The 25,313-nt window shown below is 36.8% G+C and overlaps 1 protein-coding gene across 1 annotated transcript; it reads left to right on the top strand.

Annotated features, from left to right (window-relative positions):
* The first annotated feature begins 731 nt into the window (after positions 1–731).
* On the top strand, positions 732–24,955 carry LOC122010477 (subtilisin-like protease SBT4.3). Its single transcript, XM_042567017.1, has 11 exons — positions 732–749; positions 1,957–2,226; positions 22,013–22,104; positions 22,188–22,279; positions 22,361–22,598; positions 22,675–23,185; positions 23,271–23,353; positions 23,450–23,656; positions 23,894–24,005; positions 24,125–24,338; positions 24,420–24,955. The coding sequence occupies exons 1-11, from the start codon at positions 732–734 to the stop codon at positions 24,953–24,955; spliced, it is 2,373 nt and encodes a 790-aa protein (XP_042422951.1).
* The last annotated feature ends 358 nt before the right edge of the window (positions 24,956–25,313 follow it).

The raw sequence follows: 25,313 nt of genomic DNA, 5'->3' as shown, positions 1-25,313 counted from the left end.
ATTTATTATATTTTATATAATTAAATAAAAAATATATTATATTTTATATATAATTAAAAATATATATATATATATATATATATATATATATATATATATATATATATATTATATTTTCCAGGCAAATAAGTTTATTTATAAATTATTTTGAACTTTATTCATGCTTAGTTTAAGATTTTTTTATTTAATATAATTTTTTTATTACAAAACGATATAAATAACTTTATTCATCCTTTCTTCTTCTATCAACCTAGAATTGTAGATGCAATTGGTCGGCATATACTTACACGTCCTTCTTGACTGGGGAGAGCCAAGAAAATCTCCTTTGCCTGACCTCATCGCTCTCTTAGAGTGTATGATTTATTGCATCTTGCTGTAGCCTCCAGCTATCAACCAAGTTAACAAAAGATGATTGTAATCATTTTCAGTGCTCTCATCCATTCGTTTCAAATGTAAGAGGTAAATTACGGATGATTATTAATTTTTAGAAAAATGACTAATATATAAAGAAGATATTTATCTCAGATATATCAAAATTTGAATCTCAGACCCATAACACTTCATGTACTAATCATGAGACTTGTCCACCAAATCTGAGCTTAACTTGTCGTCACTACACTGGAGTAATGGCATTACAAACTTTGAGTCGACCCCTGAATTGCCACTGGGAGTCATCATCAAGGAAGAGTTACTGACACGAAATTGTTGGAGGGTTGCCCCTCATCGCAGACATGGATCCAAAGAAGTGGGTACATGATGCCAAAGCAGTAGGGATAGGACGCAGCATTTTCCACAAGCGAGGGAAAAAAAACAAAGGATAAAAAAATAAATAATAAATCCAGTTAATTTTATTAATTAGTATAATAATGATTGATTTAATTTTATAAATTTTTTTATTGACTATGGAGTACATTAGGAAGTGCGTATGATAAATAATTTCAGAATTCCAGTAAATTTTAGTTGTGTCCCATTTAGAAAAAAAATTCTACAAATATACTATATCTAAAGATCTAACTATAAATATCTAGGTGGCAATCTAGATATTTATCATGACAATATAAGCTCGGGGACAAGTGAGGATACAAAAAGACTTTAAAGGTGGGGGCAATCTAACATCATTAAAAAAACGAGAAAGTCGCAAATCTAAAAACTTCGATACAAGAATCATCTGAAAAAATATGAGTTAAATTTAATTAAACATTTCCTTGTGTCATTGAAGACCTAATATTCCTCAAACATCTTTAACCCAAATCAATTATGATATGTCCAAGCTAAGAACTCTGGCTTATCTCGGTGGCTGGTAAAAAATTTCAATGCGACTGGACCAATCATTCTAGATTTACAACTCTTAAGATAATAGTGGCGAAAAAAACTATAAATATAATTAATATATATGTACCGCAAGTAGGATTAGATGAAACTACTAAATCAAAGTTTTGGGATGACTTAGATGAAATATTATAAAATATTCCACCAAATGAAATTATTTTAATAAGAGATGATCTAAATGGGCATGTCGGAGTAAAAAATAAGAAATATGAGAAGGTATATGGGGGTTATGAGTTTGAAACGAGAAAATGAGGAAAAGAAAATTATATTAGAATTTGCGATAACATATGAACTTATATTAGCTAATATATTTTTTAAGAAAAGAGAAGAACACTTAGTCATGTTCAAAAGTAGAAATAATAAACCGCGGATTAACTTTCTTATGGTTAAAAAGAAGGATAGAAAGATTTATAAAGATTACAAAGTCATCCCTGGAAAAAGTTTAACTACCCAACATTAGTAGTATTGTATATATGTCTCAACATAGTATTAATATAAATATATATATATATATATATAGAATTGTTATCCTACGGACCTTTTGCTACGGAACCATACGAACAAACTCACGTGGCATAGCTTTCTCCTATTTTTCCTTATTTTCTTTTCCTCTTGTCGCTGTCGAAGCCTCAAGCCTCGCGATCCTCCTCCTCTCCGCCACAGCAGTCTCTCGCCGCATCTGCTCTCTCTCTCTCGCCGCGATCCTCCTCGCCGCCACAGAAGTCTCTCGCCGAAGCTTCGAGATCCTCCTCGCCGCGCATGCTCTCTCTCCCTCGCCGCAGCCTGCTCTCGCCTCAGCCTGCTCTCTCTCTCTCCCTCGCCGCAATGCTCACCGCGCACCCCACCACCCGCCCGGCCGCTGGCCACCTGCCCACCGCCCTCCTCGCCGCCACAGAAGTCTCTCGCCGAAGCTTCGAGATCCTCCTCGCCGCGCCTGCTCTCTCTCCCTCGCCACAGCCTGCTCTCTCTCTCTCTCGCCTCAGCCTGCTCTCTCTCTCTCTCGCCGCAATGCTCACCGCGCGCCCCCACCCGCCCCGCCGCCGACCACCTACCCACCGACGGCGGCCTCCGAGCGCCTGGACCCACCCACACTATAGCTCAGGGGGTGAACCCGTCGGGGATCGCGTCATGGATTTCGACTGTTGCCGCCTGCCCACCGCCGAGCTGAGAGGAAGTCTCGGCGGCGAGGGGATCTAGTCGCGTCGGATTCCGACCACGATCGCGAGGGTGGCTAGCGCGAGGAGGCGCGGCGAGCTTCGGTTCGGCGAGCTTCGCTACGGCGAGAGAGAGAGAGCCTCTGTTAGCTTGTCGCCGCGAGTCTTGGCGGCGAGGAAGATCGCGAGGCTTCAGCGAGAGACTGTTGTGGCGACGAGGAGGATCGCGGCAAGAGAGAGAGCAGGCGCTGCGAGAAATTGCAGTGGCGGCGAGGAGAAACGCGAGGCTTCGGCGGCGACGAGAGGAAAATAAAATAAGGAAAATAAGGAAAAACTGTTGTGGCGCGATAAGAAATAATGAGAAAGATATGCCACGTGAGTTTGTCCGTATGGTTCCGTAGCAAAAGGTCCTTAGGACAACAATTCTGTATATATATATATATATATATATATATATATATATATATATATATATATATATATATATATACACGACTTCTTGAATTAAGTGGTGGAAGTTAAAGGATGAGAAGTAAAATATATTTAAAGAGAAGGTAGGAGTACAAGTAATAGATGAATATACGATAATTCTAATATGACATGGGCTAAGAGTGCACTCAGTGAGTCAAAGAGACATGTATCACTAAGTAAGGAATCTTAGTGATAGAATGAGAAATGATCAGAGATCGATTCTCAGGAATTGACGACCTGAGATTTACCTTACCATGCACCTGACGCCTATGTATCTGCATGTACCTCTCTCCATATCCATGGGGCTGACACTAGAGGGACTATTAATGTAGCGGATCTACATTGGTGGTGAAATGAGAAAGTACAATAGAAAGTGAAAGAGAAAATGAATAGCATATAAGGAATTATATATTTGTAATAATAAGAAAAAAATTTAAAAAATATACAATAGATAAGAAAGTATTGTATGAAGCAAAGAATGAAACTCTTGAACGATTATATAAAAAATTAGATACAAAAGAAGAGGACAGAGATATTTATAGAATAGCTAAAGTGAGAGAAAGGAAGATAAGAGATCTTATCAAAATAAAATGTATTAAAGATAAATGTAATAGGGTACTAGTAAACAGTGGAGAAATAAAAGAGCGGTGGAAAAGATATTTTCATCAACTTTTTAATGAAAGTTTAGGTGACCAACTTAACTTAGGTAATTTAAGTAGGTCAAATGAATATATAAACTTAAATTTTTATCGTAGAATTCAAATTTCATAAGTAGAATAAACTTTAAATGGGATGTATAATGGAAAATGCATTGGACCAGATAATATTCCGATAGAGGTATGAAAATACCTAGGGAAACAAGATATTGAATGACTTATAAAATTATTTAACATGATATTGAAAGTAAAAAAAAATACCTGATCAATGGAGGATAAGTACTCTAGTTTCCTTATATAAGAACAAGGGGAACGTGTAAAATTGTGCAAACTATAGGGGTATTAAACTAATGAGTCATACCATGAAACTTTAAGAAAAAAGTATTAGAAAAAAATTAAGGAAGGAGACCACAATGACCGAAAATTAATTTGGGTTCCGTTTGGAAGGTCAATAATAGAAGCTATACATCTTCTTAGACAATTAATTAAAAAATATCGGGAGTAAAAATAAAATCTACCCATGGTATTTATTGACTTAGAAAAAACTTATGATAGAGTCTCAAGAGAAATTATATAGAGAATTCTATAAAAGAGGTGTCAATATTGTAAGTACCTCGTGATGATTTTGATGTGATCAACTAAGTCAAGTTAGATCCTGTTGTTATTTTGATATCTTGTGTCCAAGTGTGCAGGAACTTAGGAGCACAGGAAGTTGAGCAAAAGACGCAGCTAGCAAGAAGGATGGCATGGGAGAGAGTTGGCAGGCTTGGTGCATCCGAGGGATAAGGCACTGTGGAAGAGGACGCCGGTGGACGAGAAGGAGACGCAAGACATTTCCAAGGGATGAGAAGCCGGAGCGGAAGGTTGCTCGAGAAGACGAGAAGATGAGTTTGGGTAAGCCCTATTCCGGATAGCCAAAATTACCCAAGCGAGTGGAACCAGAGTGGAAGACCTGGACCCAAGCGAGCGGAACTGGAGCGGAAGACCCCAACCCAAGTGAGCAGAACTGGAGTGGAAGACCCGAACAAAAAAGTTAGCTAGAAGTTGACTTTTGGGTCCGGGCGCTCGGACTCCAAGCACCCAAAACTCCTCCGAGTGCTCGGACCTGAACTTTCATCTAAACACGACGTGGCATGTTCCATTACGACGGGGATAAAATTTTATCCCCCTACAGGCGCCTAGAACCCTTCCAGGCACCCTGACACTATAAATACATCCCTGATCCCAGTAGCTTCGAACAACACTTGTAAATGCTTCTCTTTTTTTCGACTACTTGTTTGTGAGCCGTTAACACTGTAAGGTGCTTCTCTGCCTGAAGGAGATGTTGATAGTAAGCTTCAATTGCCTTAGATTAGTAATCATCTGATTGCAAAGCAAGTAACTTCTTTTATGCTTCTTTTCTTTCTTTAATTAATCAGTTTCTTTTTATGCAAGTGTTAGTTTAATAAAGCTGTAAAGTTCGAGAAAAGTTCATTTGTTATTGTGCAGGCTATCCCCCCCCCCCCCCCCCCCCCCCCTCTAGCCGACCGCCGCCAAGGGTCCCTACAATTGGTATCAGAACCAAGTTCACTTCAAGAGAACTAATCGCTGATCGAAGCACAAGAGATGGCCGGACAGAGCATCTACCCACCTAAGTTTGAGGGGGAATTCACGATTTGGAAAAGAAGAATGGAGGTATTTTTCAAAACAGACTTTAATTTATTACTAATCTTAAAGTATAGTTTTGTAGCTCCAAAGGAAAAATAAGAATATCAATAGATAAAGAAGGAGCAAGCAGATTTTGTAGCAAATGAACGAATCGAATTCCATCTACTGAGTGTACTACCTCCGCAAGAAGTCAACATAATCAGCGCCTATGAATCAGTAAAGGAGCTTTGGGAGAAGTTCCTTAAGCTACACGAAGGTACGTCCGAATCTAAACTCGCGAAACGGGACTTGCTTCGCAATTAGATCAGCAACCTTCGATTAGAAGAAGGCGAAACTATTACACACCTTCACTCAAGGATTAAAGAGCTCATCACCGAACTCACGAATTTCAGAAAAAAGGTAACTAACAGAGATTCACTAAGGTACATGCTTAATGCCTTTCCTAACAATTCTAAATGGGTATCCTTAGTAAATGCTTATTATATCTCTAAGGATCTAGAGGCAAGTACTTTAGAAGAATTATTTTCAACATTTGAAGTTCATGAAACAAGATGTGTAGATCTGAAGAAGGAGACGAAGCACAACATTGCCCTAAAAGCAAAAGTGGACGAACCTAAGTCTGAATCTTCTCTCGATGATGATAAAATGACGTTCATGGTAAGGAGATTTAAAAAGTTATTTAAAACTAATAAATTTAATCAAGTGCACGATAAAAGAAGAAGAAGAAAAATAAGATGCTACCACTGTAATGAAGAAGGGTACGTGAAAGACAACTGTACTAAATTGAAGAGTAAAGACAAGAACAAGGACAAGTGCAAGGACAAAAGACCAGTCCAGACAAAGCATCAAAATCTAAAGGCGACGTGGGACGAAACGTCGTCTAAATCGGAGATCGAAGCCATCGCCAGACTTGTGCTAGTGGCAAGTCACCAAGAAGAAGAAGATGAAGTAAACTCATCCTCAATGAGCATCAATGAAGGTGGAGCATCGTCAGAGGAAAGCAGCACTACAGGGGGAGCATCAGAAATTGACAAGATAAGTTAGGTATGGTCCCTATCTCCTAACTAATTATTTAAATTTATAAAAAATACTGTAGAAGAGTTCTTGTAAATTGGAGATAGAAAATAAAAAATTATTAAAAGAAAATGAAGACTTAAAATTAACATGAGCAATATCTTGTCGACTAGAGGATTTTGACAAGATAAAAATGAAAAATAAAAAATTGAAAGAAGAAATTAAAAATAATGCATACTCACATGTTAGAAAATATAATGGAATAAATTGATGTTTTAGATACCATAAGGGATAAATTAAAAGAATATTACAGAGATATATCTCTAAAAAAATTTTAATTAATCTAGTTGGAAGGAATCTATTTTGGGTTTCAAAGTCATGTTTAACTTAATTTTTTTTTGCTTTATTTTTAAGTTAGACCTAGGTCTTTCAGAAAGAAAATTAAATATTTAATTTCTTTAAGAGACTTTGTCTAGAAGTGGTTGTTATTCCAATAATCAAGAAGGGCTAGTACCTCACCACAACTTGGAAGCCAATTACTAAAATGAATATTTAATTAACTAACTGTTAAAGCATAAAATTATCTAATGCTTTCACATAAATTGGTTTATAAAATTTCTATTAGAAATTAATTAAAATTAATTTTTTTGTTGGAGAAATAAAATTTTATTACTCTTCTGTTAAATTTATTTTTCTGTGGAACCTTATCATTTTCTCTATCTAAGGGAATTTTTTCAAAACTAATTTTTTTTAAGTTTCCAAAAATGGTATAGAAATAGAAAAATCTAGATTTTTAAAACTTAAAAACTTCTTGATTTTATTTCTTAGACTTTTTTTACCCTATTTTAATGTGATCAAAGGGGGGATAACTAGATATTAAGTCTCGGGGGAGGGTATATTTTTTAATTTTGCACATGTTTTTCTTATATGCAAAATATGTACTTGTTATTTCTATTACTATTTATCTCTTGGTTTACCTTAACTTGGGTTGATCCATATCCAACAGGGGGAGATTATGATCAACCAAGTCAAGTTAGGTTTTGTTGTTATTTTTATGCCTTGTGTCTAAATGTGCAGGAACTTAGGAGCACAGGAAGTCTAGCGAAAGATGTAGCTAGCGAAAAGGACAGCAGGGAAGAGAGTCAACGGACTCAGTGTGTCTAAGGGATGAGGTGCTGTGGAAGAATACGTTGGCAGATGAGAAGGAGGTGCATGATGTTTCTGAGGGATGAGAAGCCATAGTTGAAGGTTGCTCGAGAAGGCCGGAAGATGAGTTCGGGTGAGTCCTATTCCGGATGGCCGAAATTATCCAAGCGAGCAAAATCGGAGCGGAAGACCCGAATCTAAGCCAACAGAACTAGAGTGGAAGACCCTGACCCAAGCGAGCGGAACCAAGTAGGATGGTTGAAATGGAGGAGAGAGTCAGATGTTTTATGTGATTGTAAAGTACCTCTAAAACTTAAGAAATTTTTTATAAAACTACAGTTAGACTTGCAATGTTATATAGAGCTAAATGTTTGGCTATAACTCATGCACATCAGCAGAAGATGAGAGTTACAGAGATGATGACGTTAAGGTAGATGTGTGGACATATGAGGATGGATAGAATAAGAAATGAAAACATTAGAGAAAAAATTGGAGTTGCATCTATTGAGAAAAAACTCTAAGAGACACATTTAAGATGGTACGGGTATGTGCTTAGATGATCAATAAATGTTCCAATTAGGCAATATGAATTGTATGACAAATATACATATCAAACGAGAATGAGGAAGACAAAAAAGACTTGGTTAGAAATAATAAATCAAGATAAAATTTATTTAAATATAGATGATGATATAGTAAGAGATAAAGCTCAATGGCGTAAAAAAATTCATATAATCAATCCCACCTAGTGGGATAAGGCTTGATTGTTGTTGTTCTTGTATCACTCCTGATTCTTTTGATTTTTTAAATTTTTTTCATTTTTTGTTTGTTTACAAAAATTACTAAAGATTTCAAATGTTTCATCTTTATTTCTTAAGAATCTTACCCAAGTGAATCTTGAATAATCATCAATTATTACTAAGCAATATAGATTTCCATTAATTGCTTTGATTCCATATGAGTCAAATAAGTCTAAGTGTAATATTTTAAATATTGAGTTGATTTGAGCATGATTAGTTGATTTGTGAGTTGATTTAGTTTGTTTTTCTTGTTGGCAAGCATTATAAATTATTGATTCTAAGTTAGGTAATTTTGGTAATCTTTCAACTAAGTCATTCAATCTAGTGATATTTTTAAGTGAGTGTGAGACAGTCTTCTATGTCATAGTCAGATTTTTCCTTTTTGTGTCAAGTGACATTTAAGTGAGAAGCTAGCTAGGTTAATTACATAGATATTATTTTGTCTAAATCCCTTAAGTTTTATTTTAGGCTGTTTGTGTGCTTAATCAAGCATTCACATGATAAGAACTTAACCTTATAATCAGAATCATACAATTGACTAATGCAAAGTAAATTGAACTTAACTCAAAATTTTCAACAAATAATACTTTTTGAATAACGAAATCAGATTCGAGTTCAATATTACCTATTCCAATTACCTTAAGTTTTTTGTTGTTTCCAAAGACAACCGTTCCTATGCTTTTGAGTGTTAGTTTGGTGAATTTGGTGTGATCCTTAGTTATGTGTCTAGAGCATCCACTATCCAATATTTACTTAGATTCCTCGTTGGAACTTTCGAAAATGGATACGAATTCATGGCTTAATTCATACTCGAACTCATCTTCTAGATCTGAATCATTTTTTGACTTGGGTCGGATTTATAGTAGTGTAAGAAAGATAGCTTGCTTTGGTACTTCCAGATCTAAAACTTCTAAGGAAGACCCATTGCAGGTAGCTTTAAGTGCCTTCTTTTTGTTGGTGCAAATTGCATTAATGATCAAACTTAGATTTTGATGTAGGTCAAAAAACTAAGTCATGGCAGTAGGCGATGAGTGATGAAAGGATGGAGTAAGTGTAGGCACAAACCTTGAGCCAGTAGAGCTTGTAAACTCTAAGAGTTTAAGACACAACCGCCCGATAAAAAGGTCAATTACTACAATAGTCGGATCGAAAGACTAAAACCATTGGTAGTCTAATCGACAGACATCCCTTCAGGAACTAAAAGAGTAGACATGGTCGGGCCACGTGGTAGCTGTTGGTTGCTACTCGGAAAACCTAGAGGTTCCACTGTACAAAAATTTTGTACAAAGGTCTGAACCTTTTCCTAGCTACCATGTATTCTTTTAAATTAAATTTTGGATCGCCTGCGGAACTTAACACGTTTGATCCAAAACTTAATCTATTCGTTCTTTTAGGTTTTGACTTGGGTCTCCTGCGGAACTTAACACGTTCGACCCAAAATCACCTTAAGTTATTAATTCCATTAAATATTAATTTTCATAATCGGTTCCCAGTACTGACGTGGCGAGGCACATGACCTTCTTGGATATGGGAGCAACCACCACCGACTAGACAAAACCTTTTATAGAAAGCTAATATTTAATTTCCTAAAATAACTTTAGGTTAACCGAAAAGAACAATCAGATCACAAGGAAAAGAAAAAATAAAAGAACACAACATCGAAAAACATATTCGAAATTCTAGAATCATAAGCCTCTTGTATTTGGTATTATTTCCAAAAATAACTAGTATGATGCGGAAAGAAAAATTACTAGTTATACATTTTAGAAAGACCTCTTGATCTTCTACCGTATTCCTCTTCTAACCTCGGACGTTGTGTGGGCAACGATCTTCCGAGATGAGAAACCACCAACCACCTTCTTCTCCTCCTAGCTAGGTTCGGCCAACACAAAGAAGCTTCACCAAGGACGAAGAACAAAACACCAACCAAGCTCCAAGGGATACAAGTTTTCTCTCCTTCTTCTTCTTCTTCTCCGAGTAGTATCCGACCACCACAAGAGCTCCAAGCCAATAGAGAAGGTTCGGCCACCACCAAGAGGAAGAGAGGTTGGCCGGCCACAACACCAAGGAAAAGAGGGAGAGAAATAATAGAGGTTGTTCCCTGTGAAGGCACCCTCACCCCTTCTTTTATATTCCTTGGCCTAGGCAAATTAGGAAATTTAATTACAATAAAATTTCCTTAATTTCCTTGACATGATTTAATTGAGAAAAATAAAATAAAATTTCCCAATTTAATCTCTAATGGCCGGCCACATTAAAAGAGATAAATTAGACAAGTTTTAATCAACAATTAAAACTTCCTAATTTATTTCCGGAAATTTTTAAAATTAAAATTTCTCTTTAAAAATCTCTTCATGGTTAATAAAAGGAAATTTCTATAATTTTAATTTTACAACATGTGAATAATTTTTAAAGAGAAAATAAAATATCTCACCAATCTACAAATAAGGAAAGAGATCTAATCTCTTTCTTTAATCTTTTGTAGATCTTTTACAAGAGAGATATTTTAATTTTAATTCTCTTTAATAAATTATATCTCCCACATAATAAAAATTAAAATTAAAATCCCTTTTTAAATTAATATGGCCGCCCCCTCTAGCTTGGGTTCAAGCTAAGGCCGGCCACCCCAATCTTTACCTAGGCCGGCCCTAGCTTGGTTCCCCGGCCCCCTTTAGTTGGGTATAGAAGGTGGGTATAGGTGGGTATAGTACTCTATAAATAAGAGGCTACGATAGGGACCGAGAGGAGGAATTGGTTTTGGTCTCCCGATAAAATTAAGCATCCCGTGTTCGCCCCGAACACACAACTTAATTTTATCAATAATAATTCATTCCACTAGAGAACTATTATTGAACCACCTCACCAATCCCAAATTACATTTTTGGGCTCCTTCTTATTATGAGTGTGTTAGTCTCCCCGTGTTTAAGATATCGAATGTCCACTAATTAAGTGAGTTACTGACAACTCATTTAATTAATATCTTGCTCCAAGAGTAGTACCACTCAACTTCATCGTCATGTCGGACTAAGTCCACCTGCAGGGTTTAACATGATAATCCTTATGAGCTCCTCTTGGGGACATTCTCAACCTAGATCACTAGGACACAGTTTCCTTCTATAATCAACAACACACACTATAAGTGATATCATTTCCCAACTTATCGGGCTTATTGATTTATCGAACTAAATCTCACCCATTGATAAATTAAAGAAATAAATATCAAATATATGTGATTGTTATTATATTAGGATTAAGAGCACACACTTCCATAATAACTGAGATCTTTGTTCCTTTATAAAGTCAGTATAAAAGGAACGACCTCAAATGGTCCTACTCAATACACTCTAAGTGTACTAGTGTAATTATATAGTTAAGATAAACTAATACCTAATTACACTACGACCTTCCAATGGTTTGTTCCTTTCCATCTTGGTTGTGAGCTACTGTTTATAATTTATAAGGAACCAATAACATGATCTTCTGTATGTGACACCACACACCATGTTATCTACAATATAAATTAATTGAGCAACTACATTTATCATAAATGTAGACATTTGACCAATGTGATTCTTATTTCTAGATAAATGTTTATACCAAAAGCTAGGCTTTTAGTATACACTCTAACAATCTCCCACTTATACTAAAAGACTATGCCATATTGCCGCCATACATCTGATTCCCAACCCTTCAACATGCCCATCAAAAGCTCTTGCCTTAAGGACCTTAGTGAAAGGATCTATAGGTCATCACCGGATGCAAGCAACAACTTCTCCTTTATACGATTTCTCGTATTGGGTGATACTTGCGCTCTATTGTGTTTACTTGCCTTATAGATTTATGGTTTCTTCGAGTTTGCTACTGCACCAACATTATTACAATAAATTATAACAATCTTTGGACAAACCAGAAATCATATCTAAGTCTATCTTGAGGTTATTGAGTCATTCAGCTTTTATGGCTACCTCAGAGGCTTGCCATATACTAAGTTTCTATGGTGGAGTCCAGAAAAACACTTATGCTTATCACTCTTCCATAGTTATGACTTTACCTCCTAAAGTAAACACAAAACCCCGAGGTTGACTTATTATTATCCCTATCCGATTGGAAGCCAAAATCCATGCAACCCACTATGACCAAATTAATTGCCTTGTAAGCTAGCATATAATCTCTAGTGCCTCTAAGGTACTTCAATATATGCTTTACTGCAGTCCACTGTCCTTGTCCAGGGTTACTTTGATATCTGCTAACTATGCCCTTGGCAAAACAGATTTCTGATCTCGTGCATAGCATATATTAGGCTTCCGATAGCCGAAGCATAAAGAACTGCCTTTATTTCCTTTATCTCCTTTGATGTCTACAGAGACATATCTTTAGATAAAGTTACTCCATCCTAAAAAAGTAAGAAACCTTTCTTGGAGTTTTGCATGCTTAAAACGAGCAAGGATTTTTCCGATGTATGAAGCTTGGAATAAGTAAAATATTCTTTTTGTTTTTACGATCCCTTATCACTTTGATCTCAAGAATATATACATTCTCCCAAGTCCTTTATATCGAATTGTTTGGACAACCATACCCTTACTTCTGACAACATTTTGATATTGTTTCCAACTACCAAAAATGTTATCTACGTATAGTACAAGAAATACCACCACGCTTCCATCACACCTTTTGTATACACAAGACTTATCCAGTTACTAAATGAATCCAAAGGTCTGGATTACTTTGATAAATTGGATGTTCCAAGACCTTGAAGCTTTGTATCAGTCCATAGACTGATTGAGCTTGCACACAAGATGCTCTTAGCCCTTTTGCAATGAACCCTTCTGGTTGCTTTATATGGATGCTTTCTTCAAGACTTCCATTAAGGAATGCTGTCTTGACATCCACTTACCAAATAGATAAAAGAATCCGGATAGACTTAAGCATGGCTACCAGTGAAAAAGTTTCCTTTTTCATCTAGCCTTGCTTTGAAAGTTTCTACCTTCCTGTCTATCCCTCTTTTCCTATTATAGACCTTTTTATACCCAAAGGCTTTTACATCATTTGGTGGTTCTACAAGCTTCCAGATTTTATTAGAATACATATATTCTAATTCTGTTATTCATTACTCTTTGCCAAGATATTGCATCTTTATCTTGGAGTGCTTCGTCTTATGTCCGGAGATCAGGTTCATGTCCTCCAGGGATCGAGTCCAAAAACTCTCCCAAAACATGAATCTATTTAGGTTGCCTAACAACCCTCCCACTACGACAAGGCACTTTCTGCAATTGTGTATCATTTGTGATACGTGTTGCAGTTTCCTTGTGGTATCTCATCTTGTACAATTGGTACTAGATTAGACATGTCTTTTATTATTTCCTTAAGAACAAGTTTTCTTATGGGTACACGGTTTATTACATAGTCCTTTTTCTAAAATTGGTCATTGATGCTAACAATGACCTTCTGATTTTTAAGACTATAAACCTACTTTCATTTCTCTAGGATAACCCACAAACAAGTGAATTCCTATCCAACTTATCATTGTCTCTCTTCAGCATATGTGCTGGACTACCCGAATCCAAATATGCTTTAAAATAAGCTTACGCCTATTCAGCAATTCTATATGAGTAGAGAGTTCTGACTTTGGAAGGTACTATGTTCACTTCCGTTTTCAGAGTATATCCTTAAAATGAATTTGGTAAAATAACTCATCATCAATCTACTTATTTCCATAAGAGTCCTATACCTTCTTTCTACTACACCATTCTGTAGAGGTGTACCAGGTGCAGTTAGTTTGGATTGAATCCCTACTTCTGATAAGTGACTCCTAAATTTTCCCAAGAGGTACTTGCCACTATGATTTCACCATAGTGTCTTTTTACTTTGCCGTTTCTCCACATCAGCCTAGTACTCTTTGAACTAATCAAAGTACTTAGTCTTGCGGTACATTAAGTAAATTTATTTGTATCTTGAATAGTTGTCTATAAAATAGACGAAATATTCAATACTACCTCTTGTCATAGGATCACACAAATCAGAATGAACCAATTTCAACATATCTTTGACTTCATACCCCTTAGACTTGAAAGCTTCTTGGTTATTTTTCCTTCCAAGTAAGACTCGCAGGTTGGAAAGATTTCCACTACTAATGAACCCAAAAGTTCATCAGCTACCAATGAATCATACTCAAGTTAATATAACCTAGCCTTAGATGCCAAAGATATAATTGGTTCATTTTCGAAGGTTACTTTCTCTTAAAGTTAGAAGATGTGTTACTAATTTCCATTTGTTGCATCGTGAGAGTTATTGGATTTATAAATTGCCAACCAACGTACCAGAACAGATAACTTCTCTCTTTTTCTTAATAACAACTTTGTTATTAAAAGAGGCAGAATATCAAGTTCTTTGAATAGTTTAGAAACTGAAAACTAGTTCTTTCTAAACTTGGTACGTAAAGACAATTACTCAAAAATCCATATTTTATTCTTATCAAAAGATAAACATCTCCCACTGCAATAGCTACCATTTTTACAGTAGTGCCCATGTGGACGGTGTTTTAATTTTCATTTAGTTGCCGGGTTTCCTGGAACCCTGCAATGAATTGCGGACATGATTAATGGCATATGTATCTACACTCTAGGTTCTGGTAGATAACACCACTAAACATGTTTCAACTAATGAATTAAATACACCTATGTTGTTCTTAGTTTTAAGAAGACAGTCTACCTTAATGTCCAAGTCCTATTTCCAATCATTACAATTGGGACTACTAAGTCTTTTCTATAGTATGACTACTAGGGGATTGACAAATATTTAAATCCTAAGAATCACAAAAATATTTGGTCAAGATCAACTCCTTAAAAATCCCCATGAATTTTGTATGCCACGATAGTGTGGACGTATACAAAATCGAAGAGGAGATTTTATTCATTAATTTTATTATCTCGTCAACTTTACTTTATAACGAATAAAATTAATAGTTGATCTGTCTTTGATCAAATATTTGGTCAAAAACTTTTGAATTTAAAAAAAAATATTGATTCCTCCAACAATATTATTTAAATTCACCAACACCTCAAACACCGTGAATTTTGCATGCCACGTTAGTGTGGACGTATACAAATTCAACATTTATAAAAGGAGGGTTTTAACCCATTAATTTTATTATCTTGTCAACCTAACTTTTTGACAAATAAAATTAATAGTTGGTATCATTTGGTCACACAAATAATAGCAGTGACTCCGATGGGGAGGATACTATTAGATGTGTCTAAGTGTATACCATTACTTGACACTAAGTCCATTAATAAGATTATGCCCCTTCCGTTGGGGAAGATCACACGCTCTTAATTAACTTCCTATAGTCATCCAAAAATGGAAGTATGTTCTAGTGATCCACAAACAAGCTCATCCGTTATGGAGGAAGACACTCAGAGCCAACGCGCAAGCTTGTTTGCATCACTTACAAACCAGTAATGGAGACCATTGGATTTACTTAAAAGTCCCTCTCCCACTTAGTTATTTATAAATGAGGAATTTTAACTATGCTAGCCTACTAAACTTGTAAACTAACATGCACACACAACACAATATAAAAGCAATAAATAGAAAATCTAATTTTCAACTATTATGGCTTTTATCTCTTGTTGTCCTCCGTGTGTTGTCATCCCAAGCTGCTGTCATATTTGGCCACTGCACCCGCTGCGCCTCTGGTCCTTAGAAGGTTCCACGCTTTGCAAGATTCGATTCGCGACATAAATAGAATTTTACATTTTGATCCTATATTCCATAAAAGGAATGTACATGTATCTAGATCAAAAATAAAATCCTAATAAAACTAAATACAGCTCCTGCTGTATTTTATAATACAATCATGCACACACAATAAAATACCCTTGACATGTCCAAGGGTCCAATCACACACATAATAACTATAAGCCATAATAGTTGGATCCTGCATCCACAAAGTTAGCACATCCTACTATTATCCTGCCTAAATTATGTATGACATGTGCATAATTAAACTAATACCAAATACACAGAGGCAAAACCCTAGCTCTGATACTAATTGTTGGTTGCTACTCGGAAAACCTAGAGGTTCCACTGTACAAAAATTTTGTACAAAGGTCTGAACCTTTTCCTAGCTACCATGTGTTCTTTTAAATTAAATTTTGGATCGCCTGCGGAACTTAACACGTTTGATCCAAAACTTAATCTATTCGTTCTTTTAGGTTTTGACTTGGGTCTCCTGCGGAACTTAACACGTTCGACCCAAATCACCTTAAGTTATTAATTCCATTAAATATTAATTTTCATAATCGGTTCCCAGTACTGACGTGGCGAGGCACATGGCCTTCTTGGATATGGGAGCAACCACCACCGACTAGACAAAACCTTTTATAGAAAGCTAATATTTAATTTCCTAAAATAACTTTAGGTTAACCGAAAAGAACAATCAGATCACAAGGAAAAGAAAAAACAAAAGAACACAACATCGAAAAACATATTCGAAATTCTAGAATCGTAAGCCTCTTGTATTTGGTATTATTTCCAAAAATAACTAGTATGATGCGGAAAGAAAAATTACTAGTTATACCTTTTAGAAAGACCTCTTGATCTTCTACCGTATTCATCTTCTAACCTCGGACGTTGTGTGGGCAACGATCTTCCGAGATGAGAAACCACCAACCACCTTCTTCTCCTCCTAGCTAGGTTCGGCCAACACAAAGAAGCTTCACCAAGGACGAAGAACAAAACACCAACCAAGCTCCAAGGGATACAAGTTTTCTCTCCTTCTTCTTCTTCTTCTCCGAGTAGTATCCGACCACCACAAGAGCTCCAAGCCAATAGAGAAGGTTCGGCCACCACCAAGAGGAAGAGAGGAAGAGAGGTTGGCCGGCCACAACACCAAGGAAAAGAGGGAGAGAAATAATAGAGGTTGTTTCCTGTGAAGGCACCCTCACCCCTTCTTTTATATTCCTTGGCCTAGGCAAATTAGGAAATTTAATTACAATTTAATCTCTAATGGCCGGCCACATTAAAAGAGATAAATTAGACAAGTTTTAATCAACAATTAAAACTTCCTAATTTGTTTCCGGAAATTTTTAAAATTAAAATTTCTCTTTAAAAATCTCTTCATGGTTGATAAAAGGAAATTTCTATAATTTTAATTTTACAACATGTGAATAATTTTTAAAGAGAAAATAAAATATCTCACCAATCTACAAATAAGGAAAGAGATCTAATCTCTTTCTTTAATCTTTTGTAGATCTTTTACAAGAGAGATATTTTAATTTTAATTCTCTTTAATAAATTATATCTCCCACATAATAAAAATTAAAATTAAAATCCCTTTTTAAATTAATATGGCCGGCCCCTCTAGCTTGGGTTCAAGCTAGGGCCGGCCACCCCAATTTATACCTAGGCCGGCCCTAGCTTGGTTCCCAAGCTAGCTTGGCCGGCCCCCTTTGGGTGGGTATAGAAGGTGGGTATAGGTGGGTATAGTACTCTATAAATAAGAGGCTACGATAGGGACCGAGAGGAGGAATTGGTTTTGGTCTCCCGATAAAATTAAGCATCCCGTGTTCGCCCCGAACACACAACTTAATTTTATCAATAATAATTCATTCCACTAGAGAACTATTATTGAACCACCGCACCAATCCCAAATTACATTTTGGGCTCCTTCTTATTATGAGTGTGTTAGTCTCCCCGTGTTTAAGATATCGAATGCCCACTAATTAAGTGAGTTACTGACAACTCATTTAATTAATATCTTGCTCCAAGAGTAGTACCACTCAACTTCATCGTCATGTCGGACTAAGTCCACCTGCAGGGTTTAACATGACAATCCTTATGAGCTCCTCTTGGGGACATTCTCAACCTAGATCACTAGGACACAGTTTCCTTCTATAATCAACAACACACACTATAAGTGATATCATTTCCCAACTTATCGGGCTTATTGATTTATCGAACTAAATCTCACCCATTGATAAATTAAAGAAATAAATATCAAATATATGTGCTTGTTATTATATTAGGATTAAGAGCACACACTTCCATAATAACTGAGATCTTTGTTCCTTTATAAAGTCAGTATAAAAGGAACGAACTCAAATGGTCCTACTCAATACACTCTAAGTGTACTAGTGTAATTATATAGTTAAGATAAACTAATACCTAATTACACTACGACCTTCCAATGGTTTGTTCCTTTCCATCTTGGTCGTGAGCTACTGTTTATAATTTATAAGGAACCGATAACATGATCTTCTGTATGTGACACCACACACCATGTTATCTACAATATAAATTAATTGAGCAACTACATTTATCATAAATGTAGACATTTGACCAATGTGATTCTTATTTCTAGATAAATGTTTATACCAAAAGCTAGGCTTTTAGTATACACTCTAACAGTAGCACCATAGGAAAGGACATTTATAATGGATGTCACTAACGAATCATTACCATAATACGTCATCACTCATATCACATCATATTACCATGCATTTATGACATCTGACATATCCCCTTCTCGAAAAAGATAAGTTCCAACAGAAAGCGTAGCAGAGTGATGCTAGCAAAGGTTTAGGGGATGATCGAAAAAATTAAAGAACGAAGAGGTCTAGTCAGTCGAGACTAGACCTCCTTCAACTAGACTTGAATGGGAGACTTGTAATACTGTGAATAAAGAAGAGTCCTTCAGTGGACCTAGGTGGTCAATGGGCCAGTACGGGTGTCAGTCAAAGTCCAAGATATGTCAAAAAATCGAGTAGCTGGCTTAGCAGGACCTCCTTTTCCTGATCGGTTTCTACCGATCGAACAGGCTCTACGGACCCCACTCTTGGCTCTGCCGGACCTCATGGGGGTCTGCTTTCCGCTCTCTCATGATAGTATTCCATTGATCGAACAGGCTCCCTATGTGCCCCACTCCCATCTCCACCGAACTCACACGAGGATCTACTCCTCGCTCTCTCATGATCAGTTTTCGTTGATTGAACAGTCTCTCTACGGGCCATACTCTTGCGTTCACCGGACAAGCACGAGGCTCTGCTCCTTGCTCTCTGGCAATCAGCTTCCGTCGATCGAACAGGTTCTCTACGGGCTCACTCCTGGCTCTGTAGAACCCGTATAGGGCTCTGTTCCCCGCTCTCTCCCGATCAGCTTTTGACGATCAAATATACTCTCTATCGGCCCCACTCCCAGCTTTGCCAGACCCGCACGAGGCTCTACTCCTCATTATCTCCCGAGCAGTCGATCAGATTGACTATAAAAGAACCAACACTGGTTTGTTAGATCGCTCATAGAGCTTTACTTCCTCTTAGAATATCTCCACAGTCCATTTAGGTCTCATAAAAAAGTGGGCTCCCTATGTGGGGTCCATTTTCCAACTAATAGCCCAATAGACCTCTCGGCCATGAGCCCATTTCATCATTAATACAGTGCATGGGCTATCAGAGAATCAGAAGATCTTATCTGTTATAGATACACAACGCACCCTTTTCATACTCATGATGTGACTGCTATATATAGTGTAAGCATGGTGATGGGACAAGTTTGACATCAAGATAATGTCTCATTAAATACGGGGATTGTGAAAGACATTTTAAAAGGGGTGCTAGTATAGGTACGTGCACACATATACACTCACACCTCATATTTTCTTCTATTTTGTGCCATTGCATTGCTCCCGCTGTTTTTTGATTTGATCGTCGAAGTAGCAGTGCCAAGGACTCCGTTGGTTCGCTTACTAACAATTTCCCTCTTCCTTTTGCTAATGGTTGCAGACGATTCCTGAAGTTCTTTGGTCAAAGTCTTATTCCCCGTTCACATTCCAGCTAGCTCACTGATAGTCCGCTCTCCATCGCTTCCCGACAAGGTCACGTAGGATCGCTCGTCGAGCTCGACACACTAAGAAATTAAACTTGCTAGTGGCAAAGGTAAAACTGTCACTTTAAGATGGTCATTTTTTTATTCGGTCATAATCAAACGATATTTTTAGATAAGGGCATAAGATAATCCAAATCAATATTTGTAGTCGAAAATCTAACTATGTTATCAAACTCATAAACTGTTTGAGTACAACTTGATTAGATGAGAGTAGTTAGGGTGAGTATTAGATTGATTTGGTTAATTATCAAATCGAATTAATCGAAAATTGATTTAACTAATTTAATTTTAACTAACGGATCCAAATCGAAGTTTTATTAAAATTGAATTAACTGAATTTGTTTATATATATACCCACACAATATTAATAATTAAAATTTGATATAGTTTTTTTTATCATAATTCAACCTTAAAATAATAAAAATTACAAATAATATTAAATATAAAATATTAAACAAATATTATAAATTATATATGAAACATAATAAATAAAATTTATTTTTTTAATAATTTAATTAATTTAGTTAATTCAAATTCAAATAGAATTAACTGAATTAAATGATATTTTTCAAAATAAAAATTAAATTTCCGAAATAAATTATTTTCATCCATTTTTTAGATTTAACCAAATAGTTGCACAGCTTGGGCAAGAAATGAAACTCTCGGTTCGCCCGTACTTTCAATGACAAAAAAATAATATTCATGATTCGATCTTCAGTTATGATGTATTTGTATAATTTAGTTTTTAGATAGAGCGTTCAATTATGGGATGTTAGATTTTTGAGCCACTCATCACAATCACTTTCCGATTTATTTTCATCTATAAATACCTGAAGCAGTCCCTTTGGTATTTATAGAATTTGTTTTTCAGATAGAGCGTGCAACTATGGGATGTTAGATTTCTAGGTCACTCACCACAATCACTTTTTGATTTATCCAGGGAAAATTTTCATCGACCAGATCAGTCATCCCAATTTGGATGTTATCTAGTTTAACAATTCAATCTTGTTTTAACTTAGTTTCCAGATGGCTGATGCTAATTAAAAAAGGGTTTACGAATGAAGAAAAATAATGAAATGCAGAAAGAGTTTTACAGTTGTGGTGGAGTTCTACTAGAAGACATGATCCTGGAATTTATTAATCAGAGCTAAGTGTTTCATGAATAGTAAACTTAATATTCAATAGACAGCTAAAGTAGGACCAAGTGTTGTGGTGAAGTTGACATTTTAAAACAATCCTAATTCAATTCATAATCAGTACTGTAAAGTTTGACCAAGTTCATCAAGCATTTTATTCCGATCTCATTCATATATAGATATTTAATTAAACTGCTATTGCAGCTGGTAAACCACATCACAAGTTTTCCACATGACAGCTAATATATATGTATATTGTGATTCTATCTCAACATAAATAAATAAACATCCATACATATGGTGCAATAATGAAAGAAAAAACATGAATAAATTATTCGATACAAATATTTGAATTAATTAAGAATATGTCGATTTCCAATCAATTTCTCTTTTATGATTTATTACAGTTTATAGTGTTGCATTACGGTGGCAACATGTAATGCATGTTCTCCATTGAATTAGTAAACTCTTCGTTAGTTGGCATGCATTAAATTAATACATCAACAATTCTAACCCTAAAAATTGAGCACTATAAATTTCCATGTATCTTAAGTAGAAAATTTACAGAAATCCATAGGAAGAGTAATGGCTTCTTCTCCATCATCAAATCCGATTTCTCTTTCGTTTTTCATATCCTTTGTTCTTCTCTTTGCATCAGCGTCTTCAAATGAAGAAAGAAGGGTAATTCAAAAAAAAAAATATATATTTTCTTTGTAAACACTATTCTTTATTCTGTACTGAATCAATCGATGTTACCATATATGAATGACATGTTGCAGGTATATATTGTGTATATGGGAGCTCAACCCTCATCTCAGTATCCAACCTCTGAACTCCATCTTAATTTGCTTAAAGAAATTCTTGTCAACTGGTAATAATTACATATATATATATATTAATTTTTGAAAAATTATATTTTGTTAAATTTTGAGACTAAAATAATTGATAATGCAGTTCGCCTAGTGAGTCATTGGTGTATAGTTATCAGAAGAGTTTCAATGGATTTGCTGCCAAACTTTCAATTGACGAGGCTGGAAAATTGAGCGGTATATTGGATAGAGGGAATAGTTTTAATTGTAGATATGTTATAAATCAGTTACAAATATTGAACACGAATTATATTGCAGGAATGGTGGGAATAGTTTCAGTATTCCGCAGTAAAACCTTGAAACTTCGCACGACGAGGTCATGGGATTTCATTAACTTCTCGCAGAGTGTTAATAGGAATCCCCTATTGGAAAGTGATGTCATCATCGGAATGCTCGATACTGGAATATGGCCGGAATCCGAGTCCTTCAATGATCGGGGATTGGGACCTCCGCCGAAGAAATGGAAGGGTGCTTGCGTAAATATGACATGCAACAAGTATGTACATAAAATTCGATCATTTGCATTTATAATTGTTTTGTGACTAACATAAATTTATGATTGAATTATTAAGCAAAATTATCGGCGCACGTTACTACAATGGCTTCAGCGATTACACATCGAACGAACCGTCACCGCGCGACTTCGAAGGTCACGGGACGCACACAGCTTCCACAGCGGCCGGCCGGAGCGTCTCCCGCGCCAGCCTCTACGACCTTGCCAAGGGCACGGCGCGGGGGGCCGTGCCGTCGGCGAGGCTCGCGGTGTACAAGGTGTGTTGGTCGTTCGGGTGCACCGATCAAGACATCTTGGCGGCGTTTGATGATGCTATCTCAGACGGCGTCGATGTCATCTCCCTGTCGCTCGGCAATATCTTCCCCGTGGATTACTTCCAGGACTCGATAGCTATCGGTTCCTTCCACGCCATGGCCAATGGGATTTTGACGTCGGCCTCAGCGGGGAACGAAGGGCCAGGCCATGGCACGGTCACGAATGTGGCACCTTGGATGGTGTCGGTGGCGGCGAGCAGCATCGATAGGCACATCGTTGACACGTTAGTCACCGGAGATCATGTTTCCACTTTGGTGAGTAGTTAGTCAATTTAAAGATGATGTAAGTTTGACCATATGCAAAACTGCTGTTCATTCATTGTCTTGAAAATGAATGCAGGGAGCTTCTGTAAACACGTTTGCCACGGAAAATAGATTTGACCCCTTCCTCTACTTGCCGGGAAATGCAACTACTTTATCAGGGTAGGAAGATAATTGGATCTCTCTTCATAGATGCAACCAGTTTGATGTGATATTGTTTTCAATTATCAAACTTGTCCACTCTTTGTTTTATTTCAGGGATTGCACTTTGCTAGATAAAAACGTGGTGAAAGGGAAGATTGTTCTCTGCAACTTCTTCTCTTTCGAAACTTTTAATACAGGCATTAAAGGATTGGTATATATAGATGACTCTTCACTTGATGTTTCCTTCTCATTCCCAAGACCAGCCATTGTAGTCAGCTCCGCGGATGGCCTTAACCTTTTGCGCTACATAAACCGTACTAAGTGAGTGCTTATATATACTTGAGGGATCAGTTAGCATTTTAATTTAATCTTTGTTAAAGAAAGAATTGTACTTGCATCTTTACTTGCAAGATATGATTTTAGGAGAAAAAAATGATTAGGGAGCCCAGATTAGGTTCACGATAACTATAGAACACTGCATTTTTTTTTTCCTAAGAGAAATTATAGGTACTATTAATATTGACTGATAGATTAATCCATGAATATGATTTTGTCCAGAAATCCTGTGGCTAACATCCTTAAAAGTGAAGAAGTTTTTGACTCCAAGGCTCCCCTGGTTGCTTCATTCTCATCAAGAGGCCCCAACACCATCACTCCTGACATCTTGAAGGTGATTAATTCATCATTCAGTTCGATTACCTTCACGTTTTTAAGGGATTTAATTATATCGCAACATGGGAAACTTTGTATAAATATTCCTAATACATGTGAATGTATTTGTGTTCGCAGCCTGATATAAGTGCTCCAGGAATTGACATTTTGGCTGCTTGGGCACCGGTTGCATCACCGTCGGGCTTCCCCAACGACACGAGGTTCGTAGAGTTCAACATAATCTCGGGCACTTCCATGGCTTGTCCGCACGTAACCGGCGCCGCCGCCTACGTCAAGTCCTTCCACCCAAACTGGTCGCCGGCAGCCATCATGTCTGCGCTCATGACGACAGGTCTCCTGCTTAAACATTATATACCTTTGTTCTTTTTTTTTTTTTAAGCAGAGTTTTTCATTTTGACCATGTCTTTTACAGCTAAACCGATGTATCCTTCGGCCGGCCAAGACCAATTATCTTACGGAGCAGGCCAACTGAACCCGGTGAAGGCCGTCGACCCAGGTCTCGTCTACGACGCCGGTGCCAGTGACTACGTGCAAATGCTCTGCAATTCGGGCTACAACGAAACCATGATCAGGATCGTCACCGGCGACGCCGGTTGCTGCTCTTCCATAACCAATAGAACTCCGAGGGATCTCAATTACCCTTCCATGGCCTTACATGTTCAGTCCGGAACACCCTTCACCGCAAAGTTCTTTAGAACAGTGACCAACGTCGGCGGCCCCCAAAACTGCATGTATAAGGCGGAGGTCTGGGCTGATCACAGACTTAATGTAGTGGTGAATCCGAGTGAGTTGGAGTTTTCGAAGTTGAATGAGAAGGGGCAGTTCACTGTGTCGGTTTCCGGCGGGCCATTGCCAGGGAACTCGACGGCGCCGGCGACGGTCATTTGGTCGGACGGGAAGCATGAGGTGAGGAGTGTGATGGTTGTCTACACAGATTTCTCATCTTGATTTATCTATGTAAACAAAAAATATTATATAACATTTCGAATTTATGATTTTTTATATTTTATTACAATTCTATTTCATCAACGTAAACTATACAGGTATTCTGAAAATTAAATAGCCCTTTTATAAATATAAAACTCCAGAGCCGAACCTGCAAGAATAGAGAGGGCGAAGAAGGGGGGCGATGACATCTCAGATTTCCTTTCTTGTTTGAATAATCCTTCCAATAAGGGAATATTTTTAATCAGAGCTAAGGGTTTCATGAATATAAATTTTAATATTCAATAAATTCCAGCATCGATGCTGAAGTTGACTTTTTATATAATCCTCATCCAATTCATAATCACTGTAAGGTTTATGC

This window comes from Zingiber officinale, chromosome 8A (genome assembly GCF_018446385.1).
Source record: "Zingiber officinale cultivar Zhangliang chromosome 8A, Zo_v1.1, whole genome shotgun sequence".
NCBI lineage: Eukaryota > Viridiplantae > Streptophyta > Magnoliopsida > Zingiberales > Zingiberaceae > Zingiber > Zingiber officinale.
This window is presented reverse-complemented; position numbering and strand designations above follow the sequence as displayed.

Bases quoted from the DNA above. Each gene is read 5' to 3' on its own strand.
- LOC122010477 (XM_042567017.1), top strand. The intron at 2,227-22,012 runs GTCTCTCGCCGA...GACATGTTGCAG, and splicing joins CCCTCCTCGCCGCCACAGAA to GTATATATTGTGTATATGGG. The intron at 23,186-23,270 runs GTGAGTAGTTAG...AAATGAATGCAG, and splicing joins GAGATCATGTTTCCACTTTG to GGAGCTTCTGTAAACACGTT.